General features: G+C 38.6%; 2 protein-coding genes across 3 annotated transcripts in view; one reads left to right on the forward strand and one right to left on the reverse strand.

Annotated features, from left to right (window-relative positions):
• Positions 1–6,527, reverse strand: part of LOC133634954 (fibronectin type III domain-containing protein 7-like) — a 35,876-nt gene extending 29,349 nt beyond the window's left edge. Inside the window, exons 1-4 of one of the 2 annotated variants that reach the window (XM_062027619.1) lie at positions 6,458–6,527; positions 1,827–1,842; positions 1,474–1,722; positions 105–365 (exon numbers count right to left, since the gene is read on the reverse strand). In XM_062027619.1, coding sequence (XP_061883603.1) covers positions 105–365; positions 1,474–1,582 — 370 coding nt within the window. In that variant the 5' untranslated portion in view covers positions 1,583–1,722; positions 1,827–1,842; positions 6,458–6,527. Of the gene's footprint in view, positions 1–104; positions 366–1,473; positions 1,723–1,826; positions 1,843–1,970; positions 2,084–6,457 lie in introns of those variants that run through there. The other variant, XM_062027618.1, reaches the window with a different exon arrangement.
• Positions 6,528–6,598: 71 nt separating this feature from the next.
• The window catches only part of stxbp3 (syntaxin binding protein 3), a 39,595-nt gene continuing 33,900 nt past the window's right edge, over positions 6,599–12,293 (forward strand). Inside the window, exons 1-2 of the mRNA XM_062028584.1 lie at positions 6,599–6,730; positions 9,308–9,357. Of these exons, the coding sequence (XP_061884568.1) occupies positions 6,685–6,730; positions 9,308–9,357 (96 nt within the window). The 5' untranslated portion in view covers positions 6,599–6,684. The remainder of the gene's footprint in view (positions 6,731–9,307; positions 9,358–12,293) is intronic.

Raw genomic sequence — 12,293 nt, forward strand, 5'->3', positions numbered from 1 at the left:
AGCTCGAGTACATTGCTGTTTATGTTACTGTGAAAGTTATGCGATTATTAGCCAATAATGAAATGAATAATACAATGTTTATAATGTGTGACAAACATATTTACCTGTCTTTCCAGTCGCAGGAAGAGATGGCTGGCTGCGGCCTCCACTATTCCCCGCCATGATGCTCAGCGTGTACTCAGTGTACGCTGCCAGGGAAGCAATCTCAGCGGGGGAGGAATAAACCGTGTCTTCTCTGTAAAAACCATCGGCGTTTTGGACCCGTACGATGTAGTGAGTGGCTCCAGTGACCGAGTTAAACTCCACTATTAGGGTCTCGCTGTCCATCGGCTTGACTTTTTGGATGGGGTCCATTAGTGGAGGTGCTGAAATAGTACAAATGAGATACCATATTAATTGTCAGCGGCTAAGTTTCTTCATAAGTTAAGATATTTAAGCATTTAAGTCCTATCATAAAACTCATTTGTATACTCTAGCCTTTAAATAGAACCCCTTTTAGACCAGTTGATCTGCACAGATTCTGTGACCACAGATGAGGCGCTAGCTGTCCAAAGTCGGGACCCGGGGTGGACCACTCATCTGTGCATCAGTTGGGGACGTCTCTGCACTGTTGACCTGTCTCTACTCAAGATGATCTCCTGCTGGCCCCACTATGGACTGGACTCTCACTATTATGTTAGATCCACTATGGACTGGACTCTCACACTATTATGTTAGATCCACTATGGACTGGACTCTCACTATTATGTTAGATCCACTATGGACTGGACTCTCACTATTATGTTAGATCCACTATGGACTGGACTCTCACAATTTTATGTTAGATCCACTATGGACTGGACTCTCACTATTATGTTAGATCCACTAAGGACTGGAGTCTCACAATATTATGTTAGATCCACTATGGACTGGACTCTCACTATTATGTTAGATCCACTATGGACTGGACTCTCACTATTATGTTAGATCCACTATGGACTGGACTCTCACACTATTATGTTAGATCCACTATGGACTGGACTCTCTCACTATTATGTTAGATCCACTATGGACTGGACTCTCACACTATTATGTTAGATCCACTATGGACTGGACTCTCACACTATAATGTTAGATCCACTATGGACTGGACTCTCACACTATTATGTTAGATCCACTATGGACTGGACTCTCACACTATTATGTTAGATCCACTATGGACTGGACTCTCACACTATTATGTTAGACCACATCTGCGGTCCCCTCCAAGGTTTCTCATTGTCATCCCATTGGGTTGAGTTTTTTACTTGCCCTGATGTGGGATCCGAGCCGAGGATGTCTTTTTGAGACATTGGTGATTTAGGGCTATATAAGTAAACATTGATTGATTGATTGATTGATATTTAGGAGGACAGTAGAAATATTAGAGTCAAACCAACAAGATGCATCTTAGAAAAGAACATATTTACTTCTTAAATGTCAATTACCACTCACCTGTTGACGACTCCACAACTGCCACATCCAGCCTCAGTTGGTCACCATCCAAAGCTTCTACCGTGAAGTCATACACCGTGTTGGGGGCCAGAGGGGTGACGGTGCCCATCACGGTGTTGGCCCCGAATTGGACAAAAGCGGTCACAGCTGATGAGGACTTTTCCCGCACGGTGACCAGGTATGAGCCGGCCCCGGGATGCCTGGTCCATCGCAGGGTCTTACTTTTGGACGTGGTGGCGAACACGGACACTGCGAGCATTTAACAGAGGGGGTGAAACAACATTTGCAACATTATTATTTTGTCTGTCGTTGAAAGAAGAAACAAATCAATAAAAGCACAAACATAAACATACCTGTGAGCGCTGCAGCCTGTCAGTGTCACAAAAAGACAGAAATAATTCAAAATAATACACCAACCTTAACCAAATATCATATATTTTGTTCCACCATTAGTCATTTCACTTTGCAATGAACTGAACCAACCTAGAAGGACTTACCTGTGTGCAAATATACAGCAAGACTAAAGTCACCAACCCCTTCGATGCACCCATTTTTCACCAGCGTTTAAATACTGCTAGCACTCTTTCTCAGCGATCATCAGATTTGAACCTCAGTCTGGCTCTCAGTGGTCTCACCCTCTCTTAAAAGTACCTGCTCTCTATGTTGGTTGGAATGCCTCCACGTTGTCCCCGCCCCTTTGACACAGGTAACCAATCAAATCGAGAGAGGGGGCAGGTTTTTTTGGATGGGTCAATGACATGTGACAGAGAACCTGGACTTTCCCGGTTTAATGTAACTTACATCCATCCATTTTCTACCGTTTTACCCTTTCGGGGTGGCGGGTGGTGCTGGAGCCTATCCCAGCTGAGTGGGATAGGCTGTGGCGGGGTACACCCTGGACATGTCGCCACTTCATCACAGGGCCAACACAATTAGATAGACAATATACAATACGGCGTTTCACTTTTACCATACCAACTTTCAACATTTTGTTATGTTACAGCCTTATTCCGAAACTGAATGAAATGTTTTTATCATCAAAATTCTACAAAAAAACCCCATTATGAAAATGTGAATTTTTTTTATATTTTTTATTTATTTATTTAATAATAATAATAATAATAATAATAATATATTTTATTTGTAAAAAGCACTTTACATTGACTAAACAACCTCAAAGTGCTACAATGTATTAAAAAATAAATAAATAAAAATAAAAAGATAATAAAAAAATAAATAAAAATAAAAACTAGAACAGCCAAAGAGCTAGAACTAGTATGCATTTATGTAAAAAATAAAAAATCTTTTTTTTTTTTTTTTTTTTTTTAAAGAAGGGTTTTTAAGCCTTTTTTAAAAGCATCCACAGTCTGTGGTGCCCTCAGGTGGTCAGGGAGAGCGTTCTACAGACTGGGAGCGGCGGAGCAGAAAGCCCGGTCTCCCATTGTTCGTAGCTTTGTCCTCGGAGGTTGGAGGAGGTTAGTCTGTCCGGAGCGGAGGATTTGGGGGTGAGTAGTTCTTTGAGGTAGAGGGGGGCATTTCCATGGAGGCACTGGTGGGTTAGTAGGGAGACTTTGTATTCAATCCTGAGTGGAACAGGAAGCCAGTGAAGGGATTTGAGAATTGGTGTGATATGGTCATATTTCCGCACTCTCATCAGGATTCTAGCAGCACTATTTTGTATGTATTGCAGCTTCTGGATCTTCTTGCTGGGGATCCCGACAAGAAGTGCGTTGCTGTAGTCTAGCCTGGAGGAGACAAAGGCGTGGACGGGAGAGTGAGTAAGGGGCGGAGTTTAGCAATGTTCCTGAGGTGGTATTTAAAGTTAAATAACTGAATAGATTAAAAATCAGAGTGTCCGCCCTGAGATCGGTAGGTTGTGAGTTCAAACCCCGGCCGAGTCATACCAAAGACTATACAAATGGGAGCCATTACCTCCCTGCTTGGCACTCAGCAACAAGGGTTGGAATTGGGGGTCAAATCACCAAAAATGGTTCCCGGGCGCGACCACCGCTGCTGCTCATTGCTCCCCTCACCTCCCAGGGGGTGATCAAGGGTGATGGGTCGAATGCAGAGAATAATTTCGCCACACCTAGTGTGTGTGTGACTATCATTGGTACTTTAACTTAACATGTACAACATGATACATCACACATGCATGCATACAACATGATACATCACACATGCATGCATACAACATGACACATCACACATGCATGCATACAACATGATACATCACACGTGGATGCATACAACATGATACATCACACATGCATGCATACAACATGATACATCACACGTGCATGCATACAACATGATACATCACACATGCATGCATACAACATGATACATCACACGTGCATGCATACAACATGACACATCACACATGCATGCATACAACATGACACATCACACATGCATGCATACAACATGACGCATCACACATGCATGCATACAACATGACACATCACACATGCATGCATACAACATGATACATGACACATGCATGCATACAACATGATACATCACACATGCATGCATACAACATGATACATCACACATGCATGCATACAACATGACACATCACACATACATGCATACAACATGATACATCACACATGCATGCATACAACATGATACATCACACATGCATGCATACAACATGATACATGACACATGCATGCATACAACATGACACATCACACATGCATGCATACAACTTCATGCATCACCATTTCCAGTTTCTCTATACAACATGTTTGAAAAGGAGTAGGAAGAAGCAGAGCTTATTTAATCCTACCCCTTTTCCTTTACATAGCAGTTGCTAAAACTTTTGTTCACTTCCTGTTGTCAATTTATTCACAATATACTCCATAAGTAATAACAATAGAAATAAATAAATAAATACATAATAATTGGTGAAGTAAATTATATTTCATATAGTGAGATGAGTAAGATTATCAAGAAAATTAATGGATGGACGAGATAAAATGAGAATATTTATCATGGATCTTCTTCTTTGTACTTTGTAAACACTTTAAGTTTGAAGAGTTTCTTGAAGTGGAACATATTAGTACATTGTTTGATTCCTTTGCTTAATCCATTCCATCATTTAATTCCACATACTGATATACTGAAGGTCTTAAGTGTTGTACGTGCGTACAAATGTTTAAATATTACATTTTTCTCTAAGATTATATTTCTCCTCTTTTGTTAAGAAGAATTGTTGTACATTCTTGGGTAGCGGATTATAGTTTGCTTTGTGTATAATTTTATAAATTCACTATGTCGTGGAATTTCAGTACTTTTGATTCAATGAATAAAAATGTGAGAATACATTTAAAGACATTAAAAACATTACGTACTTTGGTGTTCCTAATACCGTAGACATCTTATATGTAGACGCAGCATGGAGCGCTACTGCCTACTGGCGCTGACGAGACGCGGGGCCGCCATCTTGGAGTGGTGATCCGCTCCACTCAGTGCAATTCATTTGGCAGGAGCAATGAACTGTCAGCGCATTTAATTCATCTTACCTCACTGAATACCACTGATTTTCACACGGGTTTTTTCATGATATGATAAAGGACACATGTTTTATTATTCATAGTTTGCTTAACAGTAATAGAATATTCTTATATGCTATAAGTGACCAGACGTCCCAGATCAAAACTGGGAATATAATCCCAGAGAAGGGGGAAAAAAACGGTAATCTTTTTTTAAATTGAAGAAACAATATGATTAGGTTATATATACATGCGTATATCCTACATAAACAATGTATGAATACATTAGATATCTATATAACTTATTGACTGTATCTCTGTTGCTGAGTTTATTCTGTCTTGACACTTTGTATTGATATTTTGTATTACATTCTTTCCTTAAATGATCATGTTTACACTGATTGTTTTATATGTATTTTTTATGTATGTCGCTTTGGATAAAAGCGTCTGCCAAATACTTCAACATAAACATATATAAACACCTGAAAGTCTTTATATCAGCTAAAACCACCAATCTGTTTCACTGGATTCAGAATAAAACCAAATTCTGTTTTACAATCTTTATCTTCATCATTTATTTCAACTTTATGTTATTCAAGTATGACATTTTTAAATGTTATTAATTTTATTGACGACGATTTTAGTACTATTGAAGATCCTCTGTGGTAATATTCTTTTCACAAAATACAACCAATTAGGGATGTCCGATAATGGCTTTTTGCCGATATCCGATATTCCGATATTGTCCAACTCTTTAATTACCGATGCCGATATCAACCGATACTGATATATACAGTCGTGGAATTAACACATTATTATGCCTAATTTGGACAACCAGGTATGGTGAAGATAAGGTCCTTTTTAAAAATAATAATAAGATAAAATAAAATAAATAAATTAAAAACATTTTCTTGAATAAAAAAGAAAGTAAAACAATATAAGAACAGTTACATAGAAACTAGTAATTAATGAAAATGAGTAAAATATTAACTGTTAAAGGTTAGTACTATTAGTGGACCACGGCAGCACGCACAATCCTGTGTGCTTACGGACTGTATCCCTTGCAGACTGTATTGATATATATTGATATATAATGTAGGAACCAGAATATTAATAACAGAAAGAAACAACCCTTTTGTGTGAATGAGTGTGAATGGGGGAGGGAGGTTTTTTGGGTTGGTGTACTAATTGTAAGTGTATCTTGTGTTTTTTATGTTGATTTAATAAAATAGAATAAAAAAAATAAAACAACCGATACCGATAATAAAAAAAAAACGATACCGATAATTTTCTATATTACATTTTAAAACATTTATCGGCCGATAATATCGGCAGGCCGATATTATCGGACAGCTCTACAACCAATAGTACGTTAATGTTAAATCTTACTTGTGAAAAGTAATCCCCCGATTCCTATTTTCAACAATCCGCTCATTTGAGCAGGAAAACGCTGAACAGTGAACACCATCTTTGTTTTCTACCTGTCAACTGTCAGTTTAGGCTGCTCGCCGGCTCCTCGTCACCACTTCAAGATGGCGGCCCAATTTCTCGCGTCACAGCAGCCAATGCTGCGTCTACTTATAATGATGTCTATGGGTGTTCCTAACACCGCTGCAACCGGAAGTAGGACCGGAAGTGGTAATGTTTAGCCTCATGTGTCACACATAGCACAGCACCGGAAAGGGCGAAACATTAAAAAAGGATCAAGATGGCAACCGGTCCGGAGAACGGACTAAAACGAATAGTTTGGAAAAGTAAGTTCGCTGTCTTCGTCGCGGTTTATTTTCATTAAACACAACGCAATGCGTTCTTGTCGTTGAGATTCGAGTAAAGTTTAAACAATACCAGTTGCTTCCGTTGAGACGTTGAAAAAGTGACAGTTCGCGTCAACTTTCACGGTGCTATAAAAACAACACCAACAAGTATGGCATTAAAGAAGCGGGACGATGACATATAACAAATACTTGTGTTGTAAGTTGGCGGCGAACATCTCGTTTTGTCTGTTTCCGCCCAGAACAACTGTCAGTCCAAACTGGGTCAACAATGATTAAGTTTGAAGCCACACCTCGTACAAGCTGACTCTAATCATTACCATGACAACTTGGTCATGTCGGACCTTTTTACGTGGTAATCTAGACTAATAACTATATAATAATAATAATTAACTCGCTGTAATATAAATACAATATAATATACATCCATAAACCTGGATGCATATGCAAAAGTGCAATATATTTATCTGTACAGTAATCTATTTATTTATATCTGCACCTTATTGCTTTTTTATCCTGCACTACTATGAGCTAATGCAACGAAATGTCGTTCTTATCTGTACTGTAAAGTTCAAATTAAATTAAAAGGAATCTTAGGATATGCCACACTAAAACTGACTAATGTGATTACCATTAAAGTGTACGATACGAAACAAATGCTCATATTGTTGGTTTGCAATGCTGTATTGTACTTTAGGTACACTTACAGTTGTGGTCACTTGTAAAGAACATCATGTCATGGCTGTCTTGAGTTTCCAATTATTTCTACAACTCATATTTATTTGTGATTAGAGCACATACTTCTTGGTCGCAAAAAAACATTCATGAAGTTTGGTTATTTTATGAATTTATTATGGGTCTACTGAAAATGTGAGCAAATGTGCTGGGTCAAAAGTATACATACAGCAATGTTAATATTTGCTTACATGTCCCTTGGCAAGTTTACCTGCAATAAGGCACTTTTGGTAGCCATCCACAAGCTTCTGGTTGAGTTTTTGACCACTCCTCTTGACAAAATTGGTGCAGTTCAGCTAAATTTGTGGGTTTTCTGACACAGACTTGTTTCTTCAGCATTGTCCACACGTTTAAGTCAGGACTTTGGGAAGGCCATTCTAAAACCTTCATTCTAGCCTTATTTAGCCATTCCTTTACCACTTTTGACGTGTGTTTGGGGTCATTGTCCTGTTGGAACACCCAACTGCGCCCAAGACCCAACCTCCGGGCTGATGATTTTAGCTTGTCCTGAAGAATTTGGAGGTAATCCTCCTTTTTCATTGTCCCATTTACTCTCGGTAAAGCACCAGTTCCATTGGCAGCAAAAGAGGCCCAGAGCATAATACTACCACCACCACGGTAGGCATGGTGTTCCTGGGTTTAAAGGCCTCACCTTTTCTCCTCCAAACATATTGCTGGGTATTGTGGCCAAACAGCTCAATTTTTGTTTCATCTGACATCACATGGACAAAGATAAGACCTTCTGGAGGAAAGTTCTGTGGTCAGATGAAACAAAAATGTAGCTGTTTGGCCACAATACCCAGCAATATGTTTGGAGGAGAAGAGGTGAGGCCTTTAATCCCAGGAACACCATGCCTACCGTCAAGTAGTATTATGCTCTGGGCCTGTTTTGCTGCCAATGGAACTGCTGCTTTACAGAGAGTAAATGGGACAATGAAAAAGGAGGATTACCTCCAAATTCTTCAGGACAAGCTAAAATCATCAGCCCGGAGGTTGGGTCTTGGGCGCAGTTGGGTGTTCCAATAATAATATAATAATAATGGATTAGATTTTATATCGCGCTTTTCTATTATTGAATACTCAAAGCACTCACAGAGAAGTGGGAACCCATCATTCATTCAAACCTGGTGGTGGTAAGCTACATTTGTAGCCACAGCTGCCTTGGGGTAGACCGACGGAAGCGAGGCTGCCAGTTTGCGCCTACGGCCCCTCCGACCACCACCTATCATTCACTCACCAGTGTGGGCGGCACCGGGGGCAAGGGTGAAGTGTCCTGCCCAAGGACACAACGGCAGCTATTTGGATGTCAAGTCAAAAACTCAACCAGAAGCTTGCCAGAAGCTTGTGGATGGCTACCAAAAGCGCCTTTTTGCAGGTAAACTTGCCAAGGGACATGTAAGCAAATATTAACATTGCTGTATGTATACTTTTGACCCAGCACATTTGCTCACATTTTCCATAATAAATTCATAAAAGAAGCAAACTTCATGAATGCTTTTTTGTGACCAACAAGTATGTGCTCCAATCACTCTATCACAAAAAAATAAGAGTTGTAGAAATGATTGGAAACTCAAGACAGCCATGACATGATGTTCTTTACAAGTGTATGTACACTTTTGACCACGACTTTAAGTTCACAACAACTCTGTGTTACCACATCCAATCCCAATGAATTGGGTTTGTACTGTATATTAGTATGATGAGTGGTGGAAGTCAGGTTTCCATTTTTTTTTAGAATGTAACCGCTATAAATGCCTAGCTGTCCAAAATTGTGCATTTTTGTCCCAGCCATGATTCCTGACCTTATAATCATCATCTTTATAGGAATTAAAGAAACAATTATTGAAGACTGCAGGAAATCTGAATCATGGAAGGTAAGCCACATGCATGTCACACGCTCTATTCAAGGGTGGTTTGAACCTCCATAAAGAAAGTTCCTAAGTCCAATAACAAACATAGTTTTCAGTGTTGGAAATTAGTTCAGAAAGTGCCACAGTATGTTTATCTAACTCTACCCCTTGTCTAGTTACACTGCATTAACACATGCACCCAGTGACTTCCCATTCCGTGCAAAGTAAGCTTAAAAATAAAAGCATGGTCATTTTAACCTGAATTCTACTACAACAAGTTGCAACTGCATGTCCTAACTTCTATATTAAAGGGGAACTGCAATCATGTAAGACAAAGAACAGACAGGTTTTTTTTTTACGCATTCTAACTCGTAAAGAAACGCTAGCAAAAGTCAGCTAAGAATGTAGCCGAAAGGAGTCCCTCTACTTAGCATATACAGCGCTCCAAAAGCCTCCATCATCGTTTTATATACACACTGTAAGTATATATAATGTACTATATATCTATATGTAATGTAGTAACAGGCACATACCTAATAACATGTAATATTAACGTATTTTGCTCATTTTAAGCATACGGGGGTGTATTCATTTCACAGATGCATCACAACGTTCGCTTTTCCCTTCAACAACAAACACTAAGCATCATGCAGCAGTATTTCTAGATGCTGAACAAGATACACACATTTCGAACATAATAAAACAATTACTTACTGTACAATATCTGCTCTCACTAGGATGCCGACTGATGGTGTGATCATATCTTCCCATTTCGATTAAGAATGAATCCTACTCCTCACAAAGGGTTAAAAAAAGTGCCGCTAACAAGCATTTTTTCGGGGGTTATTGGTCGCCATAGATAGATAGATAGTACTTTATTGATTGATTGCTTCAGGAGAGTTTCCTCAGGAAAATTACAATTCCAGCAGCAGTGTACAGAATTGAGATCGAATTTAAAAAGTAAAAAGTAAATAATGGGGGTATAAATGGAAACAAAATACCGTAGAAAAATATTACAATAAGAATAAAAATAAAAAGCAACAATGAGAATAAAAACATAACAGTAAAATAAGAATATAACAAGAGAAACTAGGCAGTAGTGACCATGTTATGAAAAAGTATTGCACTGTTTGCACATCTCCGCGTACAAAGTGACTATCAAAAATGACCAACTTCTCGGTTAATGGCCATTAGCTTCTACAATCCGGGCGAGAGACATGATTTATAATCTAGAATTAACTTTCACCAGCTCACGGGTGATGCAGCTGGATAAATATGTCAATATAGCAGCAAAATCTAGTTAGATCTCTGTGATCAAGGTGCCGCTAAAAATAGTTTGTGGGCTTTAGTGCTTATAATAATGTGCTAATACTTGGTTGATATTAGGCCTGGGCGATATATGGAATATAATCGCTATATCGCGGGTTTGTCTCTGTGCGATATAGAAAATGACTATATGGTGATATTGGAGTATACGTTCTCACGCTGTTGCTTTTAGCTGCGGGCATTACACTACAGGCTCTTGTCACTCTTTCTTGTCTCTCCTTCTCACAGAGACATAAAACAAGCGCACCTTCTTACATACGTCACATACTGTCGCGCGCGCAACGTCACACGCTCTCGCCCAGCAGAAAAGTAGCAGCATGGTAAAGTTAGCTGTGATGCAAATATTTTTCTTAGTGTAATATTTGATGTGAAGTAATGGGAACCTTGCATAGGTCAATCATTTATAATAACATTGATTTTGATTCAATATTATGTTTTGAGCAATGACAGTTTGAAAGAAAAAAAAACAGCTTTGTTTTTTTTAGTCAACATTGCAACTTTTTCTAAATTACATTTCACCTTTATTTCACTTTTGCTATGTTTTTGTTTATTTTAATAGTATTTTTAGAATGTGCCGTGGGCCTTTAAAACATTAGCTGTGGGCCGCAAATGGCCTCCGGGGCACAATTTTGACACCCCTGCTATAGATAATAAAAAATTAAAAGTGATAAATCTATGGATAAAAAGCAGAGCCTGGCGACGCATGCGCGTTTATCACAACTCTCTCTCTCTCTGTCTCTGCCCCTCCCTCACCAATGCTGCTGTGCACACAATTTGTTTTGTTTTTAACCCCTTCTTAACCCTGAACGTACATTGAAAATACACGCAACCCTAACTCAAAATGCCGGACATTTGAGGCATTTAAGAAACTCCGCCCTGACAGCTCCTCAAAAGAGGACATGTCCGGTGAAAAGAGGACGTATGGTCAGTCTATCCTAGCCTGTTAGCTGCTAGCATGCCGTGTGTTGTGCCTCGGTGGGCATTGTTTACACAACGCGCGTTACGCTACTTAATATGTCCGTGTGGAAACTCGTTCGGTACACCTCCGAACCGAACCGGAACCCCCGGTTCAATACAAATACACGTACCGTGACACCCCTAATATATATATATATATATATATATATATATATATATATATATATATATATATATATATATATATATATATATATATATATATATATGTCTTAATTAGATTATCCAAAAAATAGTGCTCGATACCGTGGTAGAGCGTAATATGTATGTGTGGGAAAAAAAAAAGATGAAATAGAGAGATGGAGATGAAATAGTCTTGTGATTTTTTTCCGAGATGAAATAGTCTTGTGATTTTTTTCCCACACATACATATATATATATATATATATATATTTACAGCCCGGCTCCCGACCAAATTTTTTTTAAATTGTAATTTTGAAGAATTTATCTGAATGTGCATGAACTATTTCTGTTCAAAATAGTTTGAAATGTCACATGTTAAATGTTTAATTATCAACTGTCAGTTTGCTGTACTGTGTCAACTGTACTACTATATGAGTACTTATGTTCTATTGTTTCATTGAAAATAAAACAGCAAAGTCCATTTGGCTGTGATCTGTTTTAATTATGAGACACAATTGTGTCAAAGTCAGGAT

This window comes from Entelurus aequoreus, linkage group LG19, assembly GCF_033978785.1.
Source record: "Entelurus aequoreus isolate RoL-2023_Sb linkage group LG19, RoL_Eaeq_v1.1, whole genome shotgun sequence".
NCBI lineage: Eukaryota > Metazoa > Chordata > Actinopteri > Syngnathiformes > Syngnathidae > Entelurus > Entelurus aequoreus.